Below are 26,900 nucleotides of genomic sequence, written 5' to 3'. Positions count from 1 at the left end.
TCATCTATCGGTGCCGCCTCATCAGTGCTGCCTCATAAGTGCCCATCATTACAGGCCCATCAGTACCCATCAGTACAGCCTCATCAGTGCCCATTTAAAACAGCCTCATCAGTGCCCATTTAATATAGCCTCATCAGTGCCCATTTAAAACAGTCTCATCAGTACCCATCAGTACAGCCTCATCAGTGCTCATTTAATACAGCCTCATCAGTGCCCATTTAAAACAGCCTCATCAGTGCCCATTTAATACAGCCTCATCAGTGCCCATTTAAAACAGCCTCATCAGTACCCATCAGCACAGCCTCATCAGTGCCCATTTAATACAGCCTCATCAGTGCCCATTTAATACAGCCTCATCAGTGCCCATTTAAAACAGCCTCATCAGTACCCATCAGTACAGCCTCATCAGTGCCCATTTAATACAACCTCATCAGTGCCCATTTAATACAGCCCCATCAGTGCCCATTTAATACAGCCCCATCAGTGCCCATTTAAAACAGCCTCATCAGTGCCCATTTAAAACAGCCTCATCAGTGCCCATTTAATACAGCCTCATCGGTGCCCATCAGTGCTGCCTCATAAGTGCCCATCATTACAAGCTCATCAGCGCCGCCTCATCAGTACCCATCAGTGCAGCCTATCAGTGCCCATTTAATACAGCCTCATCAGTGCCCATCAGTGCAGCCTACCAATGCCCATTTAATACAGCCTTATCAGTACACATCAGTGAAGGAGAAAAATTACCTGATTGCAAAATTTTATAAGAAACTATGAAAAAAAAAATCTAAATTTTCTGTCTTTTTTTTTTTGTTTCTTTAGCAAAAAATAAAAAAAAACCCAGTGGTGATTAAATACCACCAAAAAAAGAAACCTCTATTTGTGTGAAAATAATGATGGATACAGTGTTGCATGACTGAGTAATTGGCATTCAAAGTGTGACAGCGCTTAAAGCTGGAAATTGGCCTGGGCAAGAAGCGGGCGTAAGATCCCAGTAGGCAAGTGGTTAATGTATAGAATTCAAATAAGATTTAAAAAAAAAAACAAAAAAAAACCTCTAGAATCACTTTAAACCAGAGTTATCCTTTAATTCATCAGATCCCAGCTCAATATAAATAGAGAAAAAAAAAACAGATCAGGCTAGAAATGCAGAGCGCTGCCTACCCTGAGAATTACATTACGACAGCCGTGATCTTATTAATTTGATGTACAAGGCAGACAATTTATGGCGCAGTCGATCTTTCTGTGTTTGACATCATTTGATGGACTTGTTTTGTTTTTCAGCTCATTAACGGTTGATGTGCGCAGCTGGTTCATCTACGTTCCAGCAAACCATGAGCTAATCTTTTCAGTCCGCTCTGAATTTCCATAAGCCTCGCAGAAGACGGTACATGGAAGAAGGCGGCTTTATAGTGGCACTTTTGTCTGGTTCGCAGATGTCTGCAGAACGTCGTGCGGAGCACAGTCCACCGTATTGTCCGTTATTCTCTGTAGCTTGTGTGTTCTTCATCCGTTTATGCAAATAGACACGGCAGAGATGGCATTTTGCTGCAGCGCAGACCTCGGATGCTTTGGTTTTCCTGCACGCCGTGCCAGTTTTTGAAAAAAAAAAAAAATCATGATCAATATGTATTATTATTATTTAACCACTTCAGCCCCGGAAGGATTTAACCCCTTCCTGACCAGAGCACTTTTTGCGATTCGGCACTGCAACACTTTAACTGACAATTGCGCGGTCGTGCGACGTGGCTCTCAAACAAAATTGACGTTCCTTTTTTTCCCACAAGTAGAGCTTTCTTTTGGTGGTATTTGATCGCCTCTGCGGTTTTTATTTTTTGCGCTATAAACAAAAATAGAGCGACAATTTTGAAAAAAACGCATTATTTTTTACTCTTTGCTATAATAAATATCCCCCAAAAATATATAAAAAAACGATTTTTTTCCTCACTTTAGGCCGATACGTTTTCTTCTTTTTTTTCTTGGTAAAAAAAAAAATCGCAATAAGCGATTATTGATCGGTTTGCGCAAAAGTTATAGCGTTTACAAAATAGGGGATAGTTTTATGGCATTTTTATTAATATTTTTTTTTTTTTAAATGGAGGCGATCAGCGATTTTTATTGTGACTGTGACATTATGGCGGACACATCGGACATTTTTGCCACCATTGTCATTTATACAGCAATCAGTACTATGAAAATGCACTGATTCCTGTGTAAATGACACTGGCAGTGAAGGGGTTACCCACTAGGTGGCAGTGTAGGGGTTAAGTGTGTCCTAGGGGCGTGTTTCTAATTGTGGGGGGGGGTGGTGGCTACATGTTACACGTCACTGATCTCTGCTCCGATGACAGGGAGCAGAGATCAGTGACACTGTCACTAGGCAGAACGGGGAGATGCGGTTTACATCAGCATCTCCCCGTTCTTCCTCCCCGTGAGGCGATCGCGGGTATCCCCGCGGCAATCGAGTCCGCGGGACCCGCGATCACGGAGCTTGCCACAGGCACGCGCACGTGCCCGCTGGCCGCCTCTTGAAGGGCAACGTACAGGTACGTGATTTTGCCTGTACGAGCCCTTCTGCCGCAGTATATCTGTGTGAAGCGGTCGGCAAGCGGTTAAGGTACTTATATAGCTCCATCAATTTACACAGCGCTTTACATATACATTGTACATTCACATCAGTCCCTGCCCTCAAGGAGCTTACAATCTAAGGTCTCTAACTCACATTCATATACTAGGGGCCAATTTAGACAGGATCCAATTAACCTACCAGCATGTCTTTGGAGTGTGGGAGGAAACCGGAGTATTCGGAGGAAACCCACACAGGCACAGGGAGAACATGCAAACTCCAGGCAGGTAGTGTCGTGGTTGGGATTCGAACCAGCGACCCTTTTTACTGCGAGGGGAGAGTGCTACCCACTACACCACTGTGCCGCCCAATTACTTTTCAGTCATTATTTAACCACTTGCCCCCCCCCCCCGGAAGATTTACCCCCCCCCCTTCATGACCAGGCTATTTTTTTTTGCGATACGGCACTGCGTTATTTTAACTGACAATTGCACGGTCGTGCCACGCTGCACCCAAGTAAAATTGATGTCCTTTTTTTCCGACTTGAGGGCTGACAAGTCGGATCCCAAGTCGTTGTAGTGTGAACCGACCCTGATACAATGATCAGTGCTAAAAAATATGCACTGTCACTGTACTAATGACACTGGCAGGGAAGGGGTTAAAGGGGTTGTAAACCCTCAATGTTTTTCGCCTTAATACATTCTATGCATTAAGCTGTCTCAAGCCCTCATTGGATAGATTGATAGCAGCGCAACCATTGGCTCCCGCTGCTGTCAATCAAATACAATAATGTGGGGGACGGGGCCAAGTCCTGCTGTCTGTGCCAATGAACGCAGCAGCAGGACACGGGAGCGTGCCCGCACGAGTGCCCCCAGGGAAAGCGCTTCTCCGTGGGGGGGGGGGCACTCGATGCGGGGAAGAGCCAGGAGCGCCGCTGGGGGACCCCAGAGGAGGAGGATCGGGGGCCACTCTGTGCAAAACCCTTTCATAGAGAAGGTAAGTATGACATGTTTGTCATTTTTTAATTTTTGTTTTAAAAACCGAACCTTCACAAACCCTTTAACATCAGGGGCGATCGAAGGGTTAAACGTGTCCCTAGAGAGTGCTTTTCTAACTGTGGGGGAGGGGCTTTAACTGTGGGGAAGACAGAGATCCGTGTTCCTGCCTAGCAGAAAACACAAGATCTCTATCTTCCCCACTAACAGAACGGCGATCCGCCTTGTTCACATAGGCAGACCGCCGTCCTGCCTCTGTCAGGAACGATCGGCGGGTCCCGGCGACGCCAGACCCGCTGATTGGCTCCCGCTGTGATTGGACGTGAGCGCCCCAGACCGGGGAGGTGCAGAATCAGGTACCTGTAATGTAGATCGGCGCAGAGAGGTCGCCTTGCCGCCGTATATGTACTGTATACGGTTGGCAGTCGGTTAAGACAGCAGTTGAAAACACATCAGAATTAAAGTGTAAAACCCTCCCATATACCCAGTGAAGTGACTGGCCTCGGGTGATACACAGAGCGGAAACAAATCCTCCTATATAAGTTGTACATGTTTATCTGCAGTCTTCTCTTCGCTACACCCCTTCAAAAGGGCATAAAAGTGTTAAAATCTTCCTTCATCTGTCAGCAGCACAGAGGAGGGGGCAGAGAGGTTGCAGTAACAGTGTGTGAGAGCTGATTGGAGGAGAGGCACACCCCCCCCCCCCCATCCACACAACAGAAGGACTGTGTTACTAATAATAAAAATAATAATGATATAATATCTAATAATACTAACAATAATTATATATTATTATACCATTGATAAATCGTTATTATTACATAAGTATTAATATATCATTGATACATTATTAATAATATTTTTATTAAATAATATTGATGATTATATAATATTATATTGTTAATATGATATCATTATAAATAATAATGATATATTATTAATAAAAAAATTGATATTAAAAAATATATCATTATATCAGTATACAATTCATTTATCAGCAATATATTATTACTAATAATACAAATAATGATGATGATATATTAACATACTAATATTATATCATCATTATCATTATATTACATCAATATTATTTATGATATCTTTATTATTACATCATCGATATATTATTATATCATATTGATAGATTCATAATATAATAAGGATTAAATAATGCTATTGTTATATCATTAAAATAATTACTATATAATTATTTATCATGATTATATAATTGCTATTAATAAGAATAATGTTTAAAAAATAAAACAGTAACAACGATATAATAATAATAATAATAATAATAATAGAATGGAATAGAAGACAGATGTCGCTGCTGTCATTATAATGTGGAAGTATGATGATGACGTCAGAGCTCTCCTCCTCCCACACATGGCAACCCGACTTCCCACGCCCTCTCCCCTTCCCCTTCCCGCCAATTCCCTCCTCAGCCGCCAACCCGCCTCCTTCAAACACGATCCAGCCAATCCCAGTTCTTCGCGACTTGTTTCCTCGTCACGTGACCCCGCCGCAGCCAACCGGCGCCCGGCTCCGCGTTTCCCTCAACAAAAAGTGAAAGCGCGGAGGGCGCCGTCGCTGCGTCGGTGACGTCATCGCGCACGGAAAGGCGGGCTACGGCCTGGGAAGTGTGTGGAGAACGTGAGGAGATTTCCTCCCCCCCTCAATGTTGTAGTGAATGGTTTCCCGCCAGAGAGAGGACGGAGAGCGGTGAGGGGTGCCGGACACTCGCCGAGGCCGCCAGGTAGGTGTCTGAGGTCGGTGTGCGGAGATCTCCCCTCCCCATTTTTTTTTTTAAGTGCGCGCAACAAGCGGTTAGTAATGGCGGCCGCCTGTCCCCTCCCCCTCCTCCGCCCTGATCAGCGCTGCCCGGTGGCGGAGGAGGAGTACCGGGGAGTGTAATGGAAGTGTCCCCGGCCTCCTCACCTCTGTCCCCGCACAGAACCCCCGGGGGGAAGGGACGTGTCACCTACTGAGGGACTACAACCACCAGCATGGCCTGTGTCCCCTCCCCCCACTCACACACCGGGGAGGTTTATGTACATGGCCTGACAATTAAAGGGGAACTCAGCCCGGAACTTTTTATTTTAATTCTTAAGGTTATCAGTGTAACTGTGACGTTTGTGTCCCCAATGGGGGGGATTTAACTTCACTTCCGGTCCCATAGTTGAAACAGGAAATCTCATGGTGTCACCAGATCTAGTGTCCTCATTGGAAGATTTCACTTCCTGTCACCTATAGCTGTTAGAGGAAATTCCAGGGTGTCACCAGGACTAGTGTCCCCATTTAGAAGGTTCACCTTCACTTCCTGTCCGATAGCTAAGAGGAGAGAGGATTCTGGGGTGTCCCCAGTAGAAGATTCACTTTACTTTCTATAGTTGAAACAGGAAGTGAGAGGAAACGAGGGAATCTCGGGGTGTCACCAGATCTGGTGTCCCCCATTGGAAGATTTCACTTCCTGTCCCATATCCAAAAGTAAAGGGGAAGTTCTGGGGTGTCACCGATCTAGTGTCCCCATTAGAAGATTCCCTTTACTTTTTTTTTTTCTACAGTTGAAACAGGAAGTGAGATGAGAGGAAATGAATTGCGGCGATCTCAGGGTGTCACCAGCACTAGTGTCCCCATTGAAAGGTTTCCCTTTACTTCCAGTCCTAAAGCAGGAAGTGAGAGGAAATTGTGGGGGTGTCCCCTTTGGAAGATTTCTGTTCACTTCCTGGCCCATAGCCAAAAGGAGGGAGGGGATTCTGCGGTGTCGATAGAACTAGTGTCCCCATTGAAAGATTCACTTTCTGTCCTATAGCCAGATGAGGGAAGGAGAGAATCCTCGGGGGGTGTCCCCTGAACCAGTGTCTCCATTGGAAGATTCTCTTCACTTTCTTTTCTGTGGTTGAAACAGGAAGTGAGATGAAATGCAGCAATCTCAGGGTGTCATCAGAAGTAGTGTCCCCATTGAAAGGTTTCCCTTTACTTCCTGTCCTATAGGCAAAACGGGAAGTGAGATCAGTGCCACCTCATTAGTGCCTTCCCATCAGTGCCCACCAGTGCTGCATATTAGTTCCATCTATAAGTGCCTGCATATTAGTCCCTCCTCGTCAGTGCTACATATTGGTGCCTCCCCATTGGTGCTGCATATTAGTGCCCCCTCGTCAGTGCTGCATATTGGTGCCCCCTCATCAGTGTTACATATTGGTGCCCCCTCATCAGTGCCCACCAGTACTGCATAATAGGTCCCCACTCATCAGTGTTACATATTGGTGCTGCATGTTAGTGCCCCCTCATCAGTGCCCACCAGTGCTGCATGTTAGTGCCCCCTCATCAGTGCTGCATGTTAGTGCCCCCTCATCAGTGCTGCATGTTAGTGCCCCCTCATCAGTGCTGCATGTTAGTGCCCCCTCATCAGTGCTGCATGTTAGTGCCCCCTCATCAGTGCTGCATGTTAGTGCCCCCTCATCAGTGCTGCATATTAGTGCCCCCTCATCAGTGCTGCATATTAGTGCCCCCTCATCAGTGCTGCATATTAGTGCCCCCTCATCAGTGCCTCCATCAGTGCTGCATGTTAGTGCCACCTCATCAGTGCTGCATAATAGCGCTACATGTTGGTGCCTCCTTATCAGTGCTACATATTGGTGCCCCCTCATCAGTGCCCACCAGTGCTGCATGTTAGCGCCTCCTCATCGGTGCTACATATTGGTGCCCCCTCATCAGTGCCCACCAGTGCTGCATGTTAGCGCCTCCTCATCGGTGCTACATATTGGTGCCTCCTCATCGGTGCTGCATATTGGTGCCCCCTCATCAGTGCCCACCAGTGCTGCATGTTAGCGCCTCCTCATCGGTGCTGCATATTGGTGCCCCCTCATCGGTGCTGCATATTGGTGCCCCCTCATCAGTGCTGCATATTGGTGCCCCCTCATCAGTGCTGCATATTGGTGCCCCCTCATCAGTGCTGCATATTGGTGCCCCCTCATCAGTGCTGCATATTGGTGCCCCCTCATCAGTGCTGCATATTGGTGCCCCCTCATCAGTGCTGCATATTGGTGCCCCCTCATCAGTGCTGCATATTGGTGCCCCCTCATCAGTGCTGCATATTGGTGCCCCCTCATCAGTGCTGCATATTGGTGCCCCCTCATCAGTGCTGCATATTGGTGCCCCCTCATCAGTGCTGCATATTGGTGCCCCCTCATCAGTGCTGCATATTGGTGCCCCCTCATCAGTGCTGCATATTGGTGCCCCCTCATCAGTGCTGCATATTGGTGCCCCCTCATCAGTGCTGCATATTGGTGCCCCCTCATCAGTGCTGCATATTGGTGCCCCCTCATCAGTGCTGCATATTGGTGCCCCCTCATCAGTGCTGCATATTGGTGCCCCCTCATCAGTGCTGCATATTGGTGCCCCCTCATCAGTGCTGCATATTGGTGCCCCCTCATCAGTGCTGCATATTGGTGCCCCCTCATCAGTGCTGCATATTGGTGCCCCCTCATCAGTGCTGCATATTGGTGCCCCCTCATCAGTGCTGCATATTGGTGCCCCCTCATCAGTGCTGCATATTGGTGCCCCCTCATCAGTGCTGCATATTGGTGCCCCCTCATCAGTGCTGCATATTGGTGCCCCCTCATCAGTGCTGCATATTGGTGCCCCCTCATCAGTGCTGCATATTGGTGCCCCCTCATCAGTGCTGCATATTGGTGCCCCCTCATCAGTGCTGCTTATTGGTGCCTCCTCATCAGTGCTGCTTATTGGTGCCTCCTCATCAGTGCTGCATATTGGTGCCTCCTCATCAGTGCTGCATATTGGTGCCTCCTCATCAGTGCTGCTTATTGGTGCCTCCTCATCAGTGCTGAATATTGGTGCCCCCTCATCAGTGCTGCATATTGGTGCCTCCTCATTAGTGCCTCATCAGTAAAAAAAAAAATTACTTATTTACAATATTTTCTAACAAACTTTTTTTAAGCAATAAATAAACCCAGCAGTGATTAAATGCCAACCAAAGGAAGCTCTATGTCTCAAAAGATAAAAATGTCCTATGTGTACAGTGTTGTATGACTGCGCAATTGTCATTCAAAGTGTGACAGCACTGAAAGCTGAAAATTGGCCTGGGCAGGTCTTCAAGTGGCTAGAGTTCACACTAAGGGCCCTTTCACACTGGAAGCGGTTTTCAGGCGCTATTGCGCTAATAATAGCGCCTGCAAACCGACCCGAAATAGCCGCTGCTGTCTCTCCAATGTGAAAGCCCCGAGGGCTTTCACACTGGAGCGGTGCGCTAGCAGGCAGGGAAAAAAAGTCCTAGCAGCATCTTCGGAGCGGTGAAGGAGCGGAGTGTATACCGCTCCTTCACCGCTCCTGCCCATTAAAATCAATGGGACGGCGCGGCTATACCGCTGGCAATGCGCCTCAGAGGCGCTTTGCGGTGGTTTTTAACCCTTTCTCTGCACATTTTTGGTGCGTTTTTTGATGCGTTTCCGGGTGCATTTCAGATTCTTTTTTCGCTGTACTGGGGTCTGATGCGTTTTTGATGCATTTTACAGCATTGCAGTCCAGTGTAGGAAAAATGCAGCATGTTCTTTTTTTTTTTTTCTGGAACTATATACCATTGGAAACCATATAACCTTCTATCCATGCGTGATGTGAACTGGCCCTTAAAGAGTAACTCCACTTTTTGCCGAGAAAAACCATTCCGCTCTGGGTGATCTCTGTACATTGCAGGGATTTCAACAAACTCTGTGGCAGATTCCCACCTTTTTGTTTTTCTGAAGAAATGGCTATTTTTCTTTGTGCCCATGTGCAAAGTGAATGGGATTGATTGATCATTATAAAATGAGCTGCTGCATCTGCAGGGCTCTGAGGAAAAGTGCAGGGCCTGCATCCCTTTTTAGATGTGATTTCCTATTGGGAGTATCTCACCAAAAATTGAATTTTTTGTCGCAGGGGATGCTCAAAATCTGATTTGTATTTTAGTGCAGACTTCTGTGGAAATCCAGTGAGCCAATCACACAAGCAGGAAATGTTTCTGGGGAGTACTCTCTACACATTCTGTTTTACAGAACACCTCCAGGTCACCACATTGCATTTTACAGAAAGAAAAGAATTTCTAATCAATTACAGTATAACTTGTGTCTCAATTGTATATGCTATCCCCCCCCCCACACACACACACACACACACACACACACACACACACACACACACACACACACACACAAAAGTGGAGTTACCCTTTAAAAGGATTCCTGGTCGAAAAAGCAATTTTATTTATTTTTTGCTGTTTTTTGGCTTTAAAATATGTATAAAATTAAACAAAACTTAAACCGTACCACAGGACCACATGCTTGTCCTGAAAATTAAAAACTGTTAGAGGCAATGTTTGTGATAAGAAGCCAATGAAACAGAGTTGTATTGTTACATTGAAGGTGGTGAATATTGTGGCATAAAGGAATTCTGTAGTCAGAGTAGAGCTGCACGATTCTGGCCAAAATGAGAATTGCAATTTTTTTTTTTTTTTCTCTTAGAATAAAAAGATCACGATTCTCACAGCGTAAAATCTTTAACATTATACGAAAAAAATTGGGCTAACTTTACTGGTTTTCTTTTTTTTTTTTTTTTTTTAATTCATTAAAGTGTAATTTTTTTCCCCCATAAAATATTGCAACAGCCAATTAGCAAAAATAATGATTTTAACCTAAAAACCAACAAATGTCAGAAAAAGGTTTAGGGTCGTTCACACTGAGGCAGCACGACTTGCAGCATGACTGCCTCAGGCGACTTGCAAAACGACTTCTGTTTAGAAGTCAACGCAAGTCGCCACCAAAGTTGTACAGGAACCTTTTTCGAAGTCGGAGCGACTTGCGTCGCTGCGATTAGAATGGTTCCATTGCACAGAACGGGACGCTACTTGTCAGGCGGCTAGGTCGCCTGACAAGTCGTCCTAGTGTGAACCAGGACTTAGTGGTTAAACTTCCCTCATTTACACTTTAAGGGTCGGTTCACACTGGGGCGACTTGGGATCCGACTTGTACGCCCTCAAGTCGCCCCAAGTCGCCCCAGAAATAGATTCACATTGAAGTGAATGGGAGCGTCTTAATAGACACTACTGAAGTTGCTCCGACTTAAGAGCGTACTCCCTATACTACTTGGATCCGACTTGGTAGGCGACCTGTACCATAGAAATCAATGGAAGTCGCCTCCAAGTCGGATCTCTCTGTAAAGTCAAGCGGCTTTGCAGGGAAAACCCCTCCCTCCCCCCCTCCCTCCCAGAGAGCTGATTGCCCTGTGATTGGCCACAGCCGAAGTCGCCTGTCATGGAGGCGACTTCAAGTCGCCTTGTAATTTGCTGAAGTCGCGCTGAAGCCGCGGTACAAAGTCGCGCTGAAGTCGTGTTGCCCCTGTGTGAATCGAGCCTTAAGTGTATTCCTTTGATCTAAAGGAAAAAGCGTTACAATGTTTATACTTAAGTTCCACTGCTAAAGAATGTTGTGATTCTTGGCTGACTGCTCGTGTGTTTTTTTTTTTTTTTTTTACTATTGTCTTGGCACGCAGGCACCGTGTACAGCTGACTCAGGTCAGCCTCGGCTCTTTTCCGGGGCTCCCTTGTTGTTCCTACTGTGCAAGCGCTGCGCCTGCGCACTACAGGGGGGTCATTATCCGCCAAGGGGAACTTTCTCGGCAGAACACCGGCCATTTTTTCACAACTTCCAAAATTCCCAGCATGCTTTGTGGCATCAGTTTCTAAGGACTACGTATCCCATGGTACCTTGCTGTCTGCAGTGATTCCTGTATTGACTTCGCCTCCTGAAACTCCTCCTCAGCACCTCTGTAGTTCAGACATTCCGTCACATAGCAGTGCCTTTCTCGCAGGACCTAGTGATTACATGTCACTTAATTCATGGAAGTCAATGTGGGAGATCTTTGCAAAAAATATTTACGAACTTCATCACTGTTCATCATTAATAGAAGGCTTAGAAATAATTGAAATATAATGTGGAGATGAATATATGATTTAATACTTTGACCATAGATGCACTTTAAAGCTTTATTGTGGCAGTAGATGTGTTGGAGAGCTGCGTTCCTTGTCTGCCAGCAAAGCCTTTGTCTTTATCTTTTGTGAAGTGGCTGAACAATACTTTTTGTGTTTTCTACAGGCAGCTGTTTTGATACAGTAAGCAATCTGCCAGTGTAGACTGGCATTGGAACCCCAAGGCCAGGAAAATGCCAGGAGTTACCCAGTGTGAAAGTCAAACTGTCCTGGCCAAAGCCAGTCCCACCAGAAAGAACCGCCTATCTCTACGCTTCTTCCAGAAGAAAGAAACGAAAAGGACTTTAGATTTTGCCGAAACACCGCAAACCGAAAGCCAGAATGTGGAGGAGAAGGAGCCCGAAGTGTAAGCAAACTGGTTCATGTGTTAGTGCTGTTAGTATTGCCTGTTTTTAACATGTAGAATCTTTTCATAGGTAGACTAGTCTTTCTATATACATGTGACAAAGATCAACTTAGTGTTAACGGAAATCCTGTTCCTGTAACGCATATTATACAGCACAGTGCTTGTGCTGTCATTCCTCCCCCCCCCCCGTATCACCTGAAATACCTGGCTGATCCTGCCAGTGTCTACCCTCTCGTGGAACGGCGACAAACTTTTACCCTTAAAAATCTCCGTAGGTGACATTTAAAAAATTATACAGGTTGCATGTTTTGAGTTACAGAGGAGGTCTAGGGCTAGAATTATTGCTCTCGCTCTATCGCGGTAATACTTCACGTGTGGTTTGAACACCGTATTCATATGAGGGCGCTTCTCACATATGCGTTCAATTAGAGCTGGGCGATTTTCTCCCCCAAAAAAATCTGCTGTTTTTTTTTTTTTTTTTTTTTTTTTGACACCGTGCCGGTCCTGAGGAGCTGCAGGCAGGAGTTTTTTAAGTGAGGCTTAGGCTAAAAATTCCTGCCCGTAGCTCCTCAGGACCGGCGCGGTGTCAGCGCCGGTCCTGGTGAAAAAAAAAAATTGCTAAAAAATTTGAATCGATTTGACCTCTCAACCCGATTCAAGATTCAAATCGATTTTTTTCCCCAGCCCTACGTTCACTTCTGCATGCGTACCCCGGAAGGGACGCGTTTAAAAAAAATGGGTTTTTTTTCTTTACCCTTTTTTTATTTTTGTAATAGAAAAAAAAAGCATGACAGGACCTCTTAAATATGAGATCTGGGATCAAAAAGACAATTGGGAAGCAGTGGCTCCACGAACACAGACGCTGCTCTCAATCTGCCATCAATGAAGCTGCCTGCTCAGGGATGCACTTACACCTGTGCCGGGGTAAACATGGCCCTTCACAGGCGCATATACTTTAGTACGCCCTGTGTGAGCAATGTCCAATGGCAAATATCACAAATGTTTAATAGAAGCTTATAAATGGTCAGGTCCTTGTGCACTTTGGTTTACAACTTTTCCTATATTTCAAAGTATATTTTGGTTGTGTTAAACTTCATTTTAGGTATTTTTTTAAAATTGCAACTTCTTTTTTTTTTTTTTTTTAGCTCGGATCAAGTAGTTCCTGCTGCACAGTTATCCCCTCCTGCCTGCTGTGTGAAGAAAGATAGCATGGTTCCATTTGTAGGCTTCAACAACCTCGGCAACACATGCTACCTTAACAGCGTTCTTCAGGTATGTAGCTGACAGTGTGTGTGTGTGTTCTGATATTACAAGACTTGGCGTTTTCTTTTGTCTGAAACGTGGCATGTTTCTTTACACTTCAGGTTTTATGTTACTGCCCCGGGTTCAAAAGCGGCATTAAGCACTTGTGTGATGTTATTTCCAAGAAGAGGATGACTTCAAAGGATGACAATGAACAGGTGCTTGAAAAGGTAAAAATTGTGTTCAGTACATCTTCTCGAGTTTTTGTAATAAAGTACAAGTTAACTTTTTTTGGGGGGGGGGGGGGTGCACATATTTTTGCAGGAAAAAAAATGTGCATTTATGATTCTTTTCCCCAGGAGCCTGTAAAGCATTGTACCTGTGATCAGTGGCTCGTGAGTGCAGTGTCAGGCTCCTGCAGACTCTTCTCCAGCTTTCTTCTTATTTCTTATTCCAGCTTTCCTCTGTACCATCCTACTGGTTTTGAGGAACCCCTGCTCACAGGGGGGTAGTGGGAGCACAAGGGGTGCTGGAGCATGTTACACCCTAATGGCTGGATTGCAACCATGCCTGCAGCTGAATTGCTCATGAACATGCTGTGCATTTCTGTGCGATACAAACCGCAGTACATTTGCAATCTGCAACGGGTGTCTATAAAAAGTTAACGGCTTTGCAAACGCAGGTTGCAAACACATTGCGTTTGTCTGTACCAGATCACATGGTACTATTGTAATGGGTTTTAAAAAGTAGTTCATGCACTATTTGGTGTGGTGCAATTTTTGACCATTCAAATTGAATGGGCTTGAAATCGCACCGCATGTGAATTGCACAGGAGCGCACAACCCGTTCCTGTGCGAATCCGCTGCAGCCGTTGTGTGAACCAGCCCTAAATATGGGTTTATTGTGTAACCTGCTCCAAAAGTGAACTTAGCCTTTTAAAGTTGTAATACTGTTTACTTGTAAGTAAAATTCCTGTGTGTGTGGTGTTTTTTTTATAATTTTCTGTGCATATTGGGTGTTAAATTAAACCTAGTGTCACCGTCAATTTAATGTTTACTCCAATGGTTACACTCCCAAGTAAATCAACCTCAGTGTTTCCTTTATGGTTTGAATGAACTTGCATCATTTGGCACTATAAAGTTTATTTTATTGTACAGGATGGTGTGAAGGAAGACTTGCCAGCCAGCTATGAGGTTATCTGCAGTCTAAGCTCTCTGGTTCACTCTGCTGAACACCTTCAGCTTAGCTTTCTTTTGAATCCAGAAAATTATGAGACTGAACTTGCTGCTCAACCAAGAAGACTCCTAAACACATTAAGGTATGGGATAATGGTGTATTTTGTGATTATGGCGATCAGTATTTTAGCTGGAAAGTTTGAGCAGTTTAGGGACTTCTGTCATTTGCAAGTTTTGTTTTTTTTTTTTTTTTTTTTTTTTTTTTTTTGTAAAACTGTGTCTAGGGGTCTTAAACTGGTGGCCCTCCAGCTGTTGCGAAACTACAAGTCCCATCATTCCTCTGTCTGACGGAGTCATGCTTGTAACTGTCAGCCTTGCAATGCCTCATAGAACTTGTAGTTTCACAGCAGCTGTCGTCCTCTATTTATCCTGGTGACCAGTGTCACGGATACCAGTAAAGCGCTGGGAAAATCCTAATTTTACAGCTGTCCTTAGAAACAAGGGGAAATCTTCCAATAGGTGACACGGTTCATCTTAAAGGGGGTTTTCCTCACTCTGGAGAAATTTCTTCTTACTTCCTATTGAGTATCTGGGACATGAAGTGAAGGGAAATCTCCCAAGAAAGCTTTGACAGTAAATAACCCCAATGGGAGTTTTATTCCTTACATCTCAAACTAATAAAGTTGTTGGCTTTAGAAAAAAAGCTTTACAAAAAGTAGTTCCAGTGTATCAGCCAAATACAGTTGAAATACATATAAATGAATCCTTTAATCACTTCAGCCCCGGAAGGATTTACCCCCATTAATGACCAGGCCATTGTTTGGGATACGGCACTGCGTTACTTTAACTGACAATTACGCGGTCGCACAACGCACCAAAACAAAATTGATGTCTCCCCCACCCCACCCCCCCCCCCCCCCCCCCCCCCACAAATCGAGCTTTCTTTTAATGGTATTTGATCACCTCTGCAGTTTTTTTTATTTTTTGCGCTATAAACGAAAAAAGACAGACAATTTTGAAAACCCAAATTTTTTATTTTCTGCTATATAACATCCAATTAAAAACGAATTTCTTCATCAATTTAGGCCAATCTGTATTCTGCTACATTTTTGGTTAAAAAAAAAAAAAAAACACCCAATAAGCGTATATTGATTGGTTTGTGCAAAATTTTATAGCATCTACAAAATAGGGGATAAATTTATGGCATTTTTATTTGTCGGCACTGTGACATTGTGGCGGACAGATCGGACACCTTACTGACATTTTTGACACTTTTTTTTTTTGGGAACCAGTGATATGGTGATCAGTGCTAAAAATATCCACGGACGTACTAATGACACTGGCAGGGAAGGGGTTAACAAGGGTGATCAAGGGGTTAAATGTGTTCCCTCTGTGTGTTTATTAACTGTATGGGCTGCCTGGGACAACCGAGATCCATCTTCCTGCATAGCAGAAAGACAGGATCTGTGTGTCATCCCCTGACAGAACGGAAATCTGCCTTGTTTACTTTGGCAGATCCCCGTTCTGTCTGTGGGGAATGATCACGGGCGGACATCGAGTCTGCCGGACCTGTTGATTGGCTCCCCCGCTGCCCAATCGGCCGTGCGTTTGTAGAACGCCGTGTACGAACTCGACGTACAACTAAGGCGATTCATGCAGCTGAGCCAACCTGCCCACAGTATAACTGCGGCGGCTGATCGGCAAGTGGTTAAAGACGAGAATCCTAAATGGATTTATCAGTTAGTGTGGTTACCCTCCGGTGTTATATTTCTAATGCATATATGCTTTTAACAGGGAACTTAATCCCATGTACGAGGGATATCTTCAACATGATGCACAGGAGGTCTTGCAGTGCATATTGGGGAACATACAGGAAGCTTGTCAGGCTCTCAAAAAGGAGATGAAATGCTTACAAATGCAAGACCCAGCCAAACCCCAGCCTGAAAAAGGATCCAACGCTTGTGAAACCCTGGAGAAGCCTCAAAATGATTCTTCATGCTCAGGAACTGAGGCTGAAACCAATATAAATGGGAAGCGAAAGAACGAGAATGAAGTTGGTAATGCAAAGAAAAGGACAAAGCTTTCCAAAGAGCCATCTCAGGAGGAGCAAAGGGTGACCAGATCTAAGAGGAAGTCCGATAAACAAGATGTCAAAGCGGATGGTTCTAAAACTGCTAATGAGGGCTCTGCTTCCAATCCTACTCAGAAGAAATCCAAGATGGGCCTGCACTGGCTCAAGTCTGGCAAGCAGCCTAGTATTCTATCCAAGTTCTGTAACCTAAGTAGAAGCTCCAGCTCCACATCACCTAAAAGTCCTCCAGCTGAGCACCGTGCCCAAAGTATAAAACCAGAGCTTGAGAGGATAGAGGTTGAGAAACCAGTGAAGGATATTGGTGGCTGCAAACAAGAGGAAAGCAAAGATGCAGAGCCTTCCCAGAATGGTTAGTTACATGTATGCTATATCTGCTCGTCCTTATTACTGAATAGTTACTTGTCTGCTATATTCTTGTTCCTACTGCAAAATTGGGTCTGCACATTCAGAAAGGCATTGCAGAGATCAGTAACCTCAAAGAAGCTTCAGGGTCCTTCATAAAAAATAAATAAATCATGTAGCTGCTGACTTTTAATATAAGGACTCTTACCTGTCCATGGATCCAGCAATGTCCTCACCGAGCCAATTCTTTAATCGGCTTTAGGTTCAGACGCCGACGTCTTTATTAAGGGAAACAGGAGGTGAAGCCTTATGGCTTTATAGCCTTTGTTCTATTGCGCATGAAAGAGCGTTGTGCCTTGTGACAGGAGGGAGGATGAACATCTGGCTCAGGTTGCTGCCGCAATCTGAGCCGGAAGTGGGAGCGGGAACCTGTCAAAACCAGGTCTGACCCTGACCGCACAAAAAGTGCCAAAATGTGGGGGGGGGGGGTTGCAAACAAGCGAAGCTTCCCTTTTAGGATGGAGCATCTTTTTAAAACAATTGTAAACCTTTTTTTTTTTTTTTTTCCTCTGTTAAAACAATAAACATGTCGTACTTGCCTGTTCTGTGTAATCCAGTGCTGTCCTGTGTGCTTCTCACTGCGATGTTGTCAGCCCTGCCTAGTTCAGCTCTGAACTACAGAGCACCTCCCCATTTTTTGGGGGAGAGGTGTTCTGTAGTCATGTCTTCTGATTACAATGCTGCTCCTCCACAGATGCAGTAAAGTGAGTGAATATCAAACTAGGGTCAAACGTTTAATGGCAGGCAGGATCACCAGGTGAAAAGGGAATTAAGAGTCTGAGGTTGTTGGTGTGTAGAGTAAATCTACCTTTGCCCTTGTTTGAGCCCTCGAGTGGGCATGTAAAACTCCTTCATTCTGAAGGTGAAAGACTTGGAGCCTGATCTGATGTCTAAATATGCAGGTCATTATTACAGACCAAGACTACAGCACGCTATTGCTCAATGGCATGCCGGTTGTTTCATGCTTGTAAAAATGGCACTTGGTGTGAAACCAGTTGCTAACCTCTGGAATAATTCAGATACTATGGTCCGTTTTGAAAAAGCAAAAATATTTGTGGGGTGTTTTTTAAATTTTCTAAAGCCGCAGTACTTGAGTATTTTTATTTCTGCATTTGCGTGTTTTTTTTTAAATTTTTTAAATAATTTTAATATCGTATTTTCAATTAAATATTTTGCATGAGTGAGTAAAGTTTATAAATGCATTGTAGACTTCTACAGTATTTTGTAAGTAGAAAATCAATTGGCAAAAAAAAATAAAATGGGTTTTCATGCCTAAAAGTGGTTTTAAAGGCAGAAGGTTTCTCTGTCATTGAGCGCAATGCATGGCCGAGAGTCGTGTGTAATTTCCAGAACTCTGCTTGAATGGTTTTAGGTCAGCAATGAAATGTAAAGTCTTAAAGACCAACATCGTGCAAAATCAACAATGGGAGGATGCTTGTGGGTTGTCTCTACAGCATATAACTAACCTAAATTTCTCCATCCCATTTTACTGAATTGTAAAGATGTCTTCACACTAGAGCTGCACGATTAATTGTTAAACGAGATCGCAAGCCTTTCCCCCTCGATCTTAACAAAGCATTTTCCCGATTCTCTATACAGAGTTCTCTGCTCAAGCTGACAGCTGCCAAAAAAAAACAACAAAAAAAAAAAACCCAGGCAGTCTGCCAAGTTTCACAACATTCCTCAGCTGGCAATGTATTGTTCTTTAGATCAAAGGAATGAACTTCAGTCTGTAAATGAAGCCACTTGAGGACTTAACCTGTTTCTAACACTTGGTTTCAAATTAAAATGATTTTTTGCTAGAAAATTTCTAGAAAAATATATATATATATATATATATATATATATATATATATATATATATATATATATATATATATATATATATATATATATATATATATTTTCAGAGACCCTAAAGAATAAAACGGTGGTTGTTGCAATGTTTCGTCGCACTGTATTTGGGCAGATGTCTTTCAAATGCAATTTATTTGGAATAAAATACACTTTTTACAGAATAAAAAAAAAACAGTAAAGTTAGCCCAATTTTTTTTTTTGTTATGCGTGAGAATTGTGATTCTCATTTTTTCCAGAATCGTGCAGCTCTACTTCTTTTACACTGATTCAGTCTTCTACTTGCCACAGAATAAAGGCGCAGTATCTTGCCAGCAATCATGCGTTACCTAAATACTTGCTCTTTGGATGTTTGCTGTGACTTATTCTTTACTTGGCATTTAAAAAAAAATAATTCTGTAACTGAAAATATAATTCATAATTCTAGAGTCGACGGAGTTGGAACTGGTGGAGAAATTGTTCCAGGGCCAACTGGTGCTGAGGACTCGCTGTCTTGAGTGCGAGTGTTTCACCGAGAGGAGGGAAGATTTCCAGGATATCAGTGTACCTGTGCAAGAAAATGATCCCCCCAAAGTGGAGGAGAACTCTGATAGTGAGTACATAAACTATTACCGTCTTTTACCACTTTTTGCAATGGAGGTTTTATCTGCCTTGCTATAGGTTTCCTTTTCTTCCTTCTACATTATTTCCTGATTGTCTGGCCTAAGTTGTTCATACGTGTTTAGAAATGGCTCCATTAATTTCCCCAGGTGATTTAATATGCAGATTGCTGGAAGATGCAGTTATTAGAGGGATAATGTAGGCAGCATTTACAGTGCATTCTTGTAAAAACCACCAACATCTGTCAGAACTGGACATAAGCATGGATAGCCAGATCCTTTTTAGAGGAACATCATGAGCAGTGAGAGCCCTGAGGAATTCGGCCTCTATGGCTACTTTGGTTTGATTAAATTGAAATTAGAACTTAAATATCTGATGCGCCCCTTGAGCATTCATTGAGAATTGCTACTCCATTCATCCAGCCAGATATTGGAGTTAGTTTATTTAAAAACAAATGTCAAATATCACACTAGTTTTTTACTTTTATAATAAATATTACAGAAAACGTTTTATTACTCAGATATTGTTAGTGTGATTTATGTGTGGCCCAGGAGGGTCTCCAAAGCCTTGACACCCCTGTTTTAGGATGGGTTCACACATGTACGGCCGCAGGTTCGTGCCTGGGGTCTGGTGTGTATCTGTTCACCAGTTCAGGTGCCATTTAGGTCTGAATTTGCACCTAAAACAGACGCAAGCATGCACCGGACCACAGCCGCCCTGGACAATTTGCATATATGTGTGAACCCAGCCCTAAAATAAACATATAAATATTTTCTAAAGTGGGGGCGAATTAGAATGGCTGTCATCAGTGCGGGTTTTTTTCCCCTGCTATCTAGGACTCTGTAGTGCTATGTTCACACCTTTGACCATGCAATTTCCCTACCGTTCCCACGCCTGCAAGCGGGCGAAAGTGCGTAAGGGTGCCATTCATTCTGAATGACAGCCCCGCACGTTTCCTAAGTGTAATGTGTGGGAACAGATGCGATTCCTGCACCCGCAGCCACACGCATAGTTGTGAACCCAGCGTTAAAGGGACTGCTGACCACCACACGGGAAGAAAGGGAAAATTTGCGACAGTGACAGAAATAAAAATCTAACTCTGGTTATAGCCTTTCCCTGCTATACAGGGGAGGGGGGTGTTTATTTTTTACCTAGTAGGTGTAATTCCAGAGGGCTTAGTCTTGCTTGCTTTTTAGTGGAGTGGTTCTGGGTTAGAATATCTCCTGATTCTAATGCTGTGACCTCCTTGGGGAGATTTTCCATCTCTTCCTGTCTGAAATGGCAAGAATTGAGAGGAAACATCCCCACAATGTCAACGTTACCAATTTTATTTATTTAAAAGGTTTTGGTCAGGACAGTGTTCATTGTAGTCTTAGGACTAAAATGGCATTTTAGTTATAGTCCCATTTTAGTCTTCTGCAATTTGATTTAGTCGACTAAATCTCCAGTACATTTCATTAATTGCAATTTAGTTTTAGTCATAGTCATAGTCTTTTGACTAAAATGGCATTTTAGTTTTACACTCATTTTAGTCATCTCAATTGTTTTAGTCGTATTTTAGTCGACTAAAATAGTATTCATTTAGTTGACTAAATTCAGCTTTGGGATGGTGGCATTGGTGAAGCATATAGAAAATGTAACATTTTGTTCTGTTTTACAGTCTCCCCTGATTCCAGATTGGAAATCAAGACTTTGAAATGGGCCATATCCCAGTTTGCATCAGTGGAGAGAATTGTCGGAGAGGATAAATACTTCTGTGAAAACTGCCATCATTACACAGAAGCCGAGAGAAGCCTTTTGTTTGACAAGATCCCGGAAATAGTAACCATCCATCTAAAATGCTTTGCTGCAAACAGCTCAGAGTAAGTCTGATTATACATTGGAGCTAAATATCTGATTTAGGGGGCTATGGCATACTTGTTTGCTAGACTTTGGTTCTTCTATGGCTCTGACTACATGTTGCTTCTACAGAGAATGGCTTCTGTGCCAATAAAAAGCACTGATTGGCTGCTTCTACGCCATACAGAACCAGTCCTTGGTCACGATTAAGGAGCATTTTCTTGAAGCAGTGGCATTGTTATAGTATGCCATCTCCACTATACAAGTATTTGTTTACAGTACATTGGAATGCAAATATTTTGAATGAGCTAAAGCTCCTATTTGTAGGTGTATTTGTATATACACATGTATAATATACACCGAACACAGTTCTCATCACCATACTGGGGGAGTGTTCTGTAGTTCACATAACTGAGAGCAACGTAGTTTATAAGATTGCAGCACATGAAGTTATCAGTTCTAGATTGTTTTTTTTTTTTTTTTACACTTATCAAACACATATGACAAACTATCAGTGGCATATTTTATAGTCAAAAGGAGAAGTTTATGGTTTACATTAATATTATTGGTATTTGTATAGCTCTGTCAATTTACGTAGTTCTTTACATATACACTATATTGTCAATAGTTTTGGGACGCCTTTCTTTACACGAACATGAACTTTAAATGGCATCCCAGTCTTAGTCCATAGGGTTCAATATTGAGTTGGCCCACCCTTTGCAGCTATAACAGCTTCAACTCTTCTGGGAAGGCCGTCCACAAGGTTTAGGAGTGTGTCTATGGGAATGTTTGACCATTCTTCCAGAAGCGCATTTGTGGCAGGTGTCCCAATACTTTTGACAATATAGTATATTTTGTACATTCACATCAGTCCCTGCTCGCAAGGAGCTTACAATCTAAGGTTGCTATCTCACATTCATTCATAGAGGGTGAATTTGGATAGGAGCTGATTAACCTACTAGCATGTCTTTTAAAGTGTGGGAGGAAACCTGCACAGAAAGAAACATGCAAACAGGCAGGTAGTGCTGTGGTCGGGATTCGAACTGATGACCCTAGTGCTGCCAGGCAGAAGCACTAACCCCTTAGTCACTGTGCTTTAACCTCCAAATTTTTTTTTTTTTTTTTCCTCTTTACAGATTTGACTGCTATGGAGGCCTTTCTAAAGTAAACACCCCTTTGTTAACACCATTACAATTATCTCTGGAGGAGTGGAGTACCAAACCGTCCCCGGACCTCTATGGGCTGTTTGCGGTGGTAATGCACAGTGGAGTGACAATAAGCAGTGGCCACTATACCGCCTACGTAAAACTTGATGACCTCCATAACTTTGAACTCAACCAAATCAAATTCCCCGGGGACCACCATGATATCGGTAAAACTGAACCTTTAACGCAGGATGTCCAAACATCCGATGAAAACCACGACGGTGAAACTTCATGTCGAGCCAATACGAACTTGCCATCAACTAGTAAAGTAAATAAAAAGGGTACAGACGCTGTTGGACTTCTTGGCGGCCAAAAAAGTAAATCTGACTTTGAGCAGCTGCCAACACCTAAAACTGAGAGAGTTTCCAGCGCTGTATCGGACGGTAAAGGACTTTCTGATACCAACGGCGATCTCCATTCGGATAACGATCAGAAAGTTCAGTCTTTTTCAGATGGACTCTGCTCAAGTAAATCCGCTGCCCATTTCTTACAAATTCTAAAGGAGTATGAAGGCAAATGGCTGCTTTTTGATGACTCTGAAGTGAAGGTCACAGAAGAGCGGGACTTTCTCACTACAATTTCCCCCACCACTCAGTCTACATCTACTCCCTATCTACTGTTCTACAGAAGACTAGCGAAGTAGAGTTCACCTACACTCCGCACCTTTTGTACATTGTATAAAGTCTTCCATTGTCAGAAAGGACAGTTGTGTGTGTATATAATTGTATTTTGTATATAACAGATATTACTGGATTGACGAGTCACAGTTTTCACCATAAACCTGTGGAATTATTGTGTTAAGCGTTTTGTATATAGTTTATGATTTTTGTTCTTGTACATTTTTTTTTTTTTCCCAGACACTTAATTACACTTGATTTATTTTCTAACTTTTTAAAATAAAGTTTCCTATCCAAAATTCAGTGGTCCCGTCACAGGACCGTGGCCATTACCAGGACAACTTTTTTTTTTATTTAAAATGAAGTCCTGGAATGTGGTTTGATAGAAAGCTACTTTACAAACAAGCAATAATGTATAGGCTTTATAAAACCTATTTATTAATGAATTTATAGAATGATGGCTTCTGTATGTTGTGCAGACTGAAAACCGTATAGCTTATATTGGGGTAACAGATTCTATATCAGTAACATTTTTCCTCTGGGCAGTTTCTAACTTTCATATATTAGAAAGTTTCTTACAATTTTTGTAATTAAAGTATTTCTTACTTTTGCCTTCATGTGTATTTTAACTATTTTTTTTTCTAATGCTCGGTTGCCAAATTTGTAAGGGCTAGTTTGTATCTCCTGACTTTAATGGTTTTTATTGTTGTGGCCCTTTTCGCACGGGCTGTCCAATCAGGTCCACCTGTCTTTTTTTTTTTCAGGCGGACCTGATTGGACTCTCCAGTCTCCCCTATGGAGTGGCGGATGTCAGCAGTGATATGTCTGCCACTATCTGGTCCAATCCTGTCCAAAATCCAGATGGTCCTATTTTCCATCCATCTGTATGGTGGATTGAATAAAAATGGACAGACTGGTTTCCCCATAGAGGAGATCAGGACTGTCTGTCTGTCTCTGCTCAGTGAGCGGAGATCGACATGTCATCCTCTTGCACAGAGAAGCGATCCCCTGCTGTGTAAACGGGGGCACCTGTGTGAAAGGGGCCATTTTAGCTTGGGTTCACCCTATTGTGAGGCGGGAACCAGCGTGATTAAAGCTGCATGATTCTGGCCGAAATGAGAATCACGATTTCTTTTATTTTTTTGCTTAGAACAAAAAGATCATGATTCTTTTGATGTAAAATCTTTCACATAATACAAAAAAAATTGGGCTAACTTTTACTGGTTTCTTTCTTTTTTTTTTTTTTTTTTTTTTTTTTTTTTTATTAAAGTAATTTTTTACAAAAGAAATTGCATTTGAAAGACCACTGTGCAAATACAGTGTGACAAAGTATTGCAACAACTACCATTTTATTCTCTAGGGTTTCTACAATTTTAGATGGATAAGGGCTGAAACGACTAATCGATTATGAAATTAATCGATTACTATTTTCATAATCGATTAATTGGCCAGTAACATAATGGGCTTAAAAATAATAAAATTAGCCCTTTATAGTACAAAAAAGAGCAAATAATCGCTACTGTAAATATTACTTTCACAGTTCTACAGTAAAAAAAATGAACCCCTTACAGTAGCGATTATTTGCTTTTTTTTTTTTTTTTTTTTTTTTTTTGGTACTATAAAGGGCTAATTTTAGTTTTTTTTTTTTTTTTTTTTTTTCCTTTTCAGCCGCTGCGTATTTGGAAAGGGTCATGGACTTTTTTTTTTAATGCAAAAAGGTGCTTTTTTGGTTCAATGGAGAAAAGCTGCAGAAAAGCATGTAATGTGTTTTTGCAGCAATTTGTATTTTTTAATCTGCCCAACAACAAATTGGCCAAAAAACTGTATTTGTCTTCTAATAGTGTATATACAGTATATCTCTTCTGTCTGTTATTCTCAGAGTGGATTCAATATTTTGCTCCCTAACCAATATAGTTGGTTGTTTATATTTACCACTGCATAGAGATATTTAAGAATACATTTTTTTTTAACCTTTTACATATTAACTAAATTATACATCACAATTTTTTTTTTTTTAAGGTTATTAACCGAAACAATCGACCAACTAATCGATTATGAAAATAATCGTTAGTTGCAGCCCTTAGACAGAGTGTTTGGGGGTTCTAAGTAATTTTCTAGCCCAAAAAAAGAAGATTTTTAACGTGAAACCAACAAATGTCAGAAAACGGTTTTAAGTGGTTAAACCTTCCTCACTTGCACACCAACGTCTATTCCTTTGACAAATGGTTACAATGTTTATACTTAAGTTTCTCCCTTCGTCTTTCAGGACAGCACCTGGAGAGAGCGCAGCTCCACCCACTTTCCCAGGAAACACTGCAGTCAGTTTCTTTAAAGACCGGACACTTCCACCATGGCCTCAGTTGTAGTGTTTCCTCCGCCATGGTGGAAGCGCTGCAGGGAACCAGGGGTGTGCTGCGCTTTCTCCAGGTGGTGAAGGTTTGGGCATACCGGATCGTTTTTCTTCTTTTCCTAAGACAGCCCAGCATCCTCCCTGACGTGTGGGGGATTCTCCGGTGCCTCCTCCTCTTCATGCTCGGCGAGAGCCAGGCTGCGAGGGTCCCGCTCCTACAGACCGGTGGCAGGGCTGTGGAGTAGAGCGGCGTCTATTCCACGGGCCGCACGCCTTCCGGGTTCGGATGGCAAGCGCGTCATTTCCGACCGGGGGCGGGGCCTCGAGCGGCGCGACGCGGCTTCCGGTTCCGGCCGCTGGAACGCAGGAGGGGGGGGCGGTCTCCACGGCTGATTTCATTTCCGGCCCTCACAGCGGTGAGCGGCCCGGGAAAATCAAATAAAAGAGCACAAACGCCGCTGTGTGTCCTGTCAATAATGGAGGACGATCAGACGGCGGTGGCAGGAGCCACAACAATCAGCCAGGCTCAGGTAAGCAGGGATACTGGTCTCTGTCTTTACTCTATGGGCATTTATAATGTTTATATAATGTTTATATATATCCCTTCCCTAAAAAAAAAAAAAAAAAAAGTGGGGAGCCTGCAGATCACTTGGTCCTGAGTACTAAAGGAGGGATAAGTGATTAATTATGTTTTAAGGTGGATCTGTGGGGTGATTCACCGGCTGTGGAACAGATCATAGGTGTTAAAGGGTTAACTTCCTTGGTGGTGTTTTTTTCTGTGTTCCTTATACAGCAGGTAAGCTGTTGTTTGTGAAATATGGTTCAGCTATTGTCTTTTTTCCCTTGGGATATTGCAGAAGGCTAAAGAAAAGACCAAGCATGTCTCCCCTATTGTTAAAAGGAAGTGTCCCTCTTGTAAGGGGTTACTGAGGGATTCCTGGCCCAAAGTATTATGCAAATCTTGCATTACGGACATAGTTAAGGAGGAGACAGCTCCTGCTAGTCCTGCAGCTCAACAAAGCGAATTGCTAAGCTCTTTCAGGAAGGAACTGGCAGACACCTTTGAGTCCTTCAGGTCCTACCTAGATAGGCGTCCAACGGTGCATAGCAGTGTGGTGCCACATTCTCAATCCTCTGTTTCAGCATCCAGAGGGGGCAGCGACTCAGAGGAGGAGGAAAGTAACATTTTACTAAATTCGGAGGAGGAAGCAGAAGACGTAAATGAAGCTTCTTCTCCTTCTTCTAGGTACAAGTTATCCCTTGAGGAGGTAGATGATCTACTAAGAACAATTCATACTACCCTTAACATCACAGAGGATAAGGCTCAGCTATCCCTACACGATAAGATGTTCCAAGGCCTCGGGGAGGAAAAACACAGGGTTTTTCCTGTACATAAATTCCTATCAGAGACCATTAAGAGGGAGTGGAAGGATCCAGAGAGAGCCCCCTTCTTTTCTAAATCCCTCAAGCGAAGGTTTCCGTTTGATGAGGATAGCTCGCATATTTGGAATAAAAAGCCAAGACTAGACGCAGCCTTTTCCCAGGTATCTAGGAATACTGACCTGGCCTTTGAGGACATGGG

At 43.1% G+C, this 26,900-nt stretch overlaps 1 protein-coding gene across 2 annotated transcripts; it reads left to right on the top strand.

The window, feature by feature from the left end:
• The first annotated feature begins 5,133 nt into the window (after positions 1–5,133).
• USP1 (ubiquitin specific peptidase 1) lies at positions 5,134–23,585 on the top strand. Of its 2 annotated transcripts, none has more exons than XM_073593824.1 (9): positions 5,134–5,314; positions 11,703–11,942; positions 13,088–13,214; positions 13,307–13,414; positions 14,342–14,502; positions 16,154–16,800; positions 19,135–19,299; positions 20,968–21,169; positions 22,283–23,585. In XM_073593824.1, the coding sequence occupies exons 2-9, from the start codon at positions 11,770–11,772 to the stop codon at positions 22,992–22,994; spliced, it is 2,295 nt and encodes a 764-aa protein (XP_073449925.1). In that variant the 5' UTR covers positions 5,134–5,314; positions 11,703–11,769; the 3' UTR covers positions 22,995–23,585. The 2 variants fall into 2 exon arrangements, with proteins under 2 accessions (XP_073449925.1, XP_073449926.1); XM_073593825.1 differs by having other exon boundaries at positions 5,134–5,327.
• The last annotated feature ends 3,315 nt before the right edge of the window (positions 23,586–26,900 follow it).

This window comes from Aquarana catesbeiana, linkage group LG07 (assembly GCF_042186555.1).
Source record: "Aquarana catesbeiana isolate 2022-GZ linkage group LG07, ASM4218655v1, whole genome shotgun sequence".
NCBI classification, from domain to species: domain Eukaryota; kingdom Metazoa; phylum Chordata; class Amphibia; order Anura; family Ranidae; genus Aquarana; species Aquarana catesbeiana.
The sequence above is the reverse complement of the archived record's forward strand: the minus strand, read 5'-3'. Positions and strand labels throughout refer to the sequence as shown.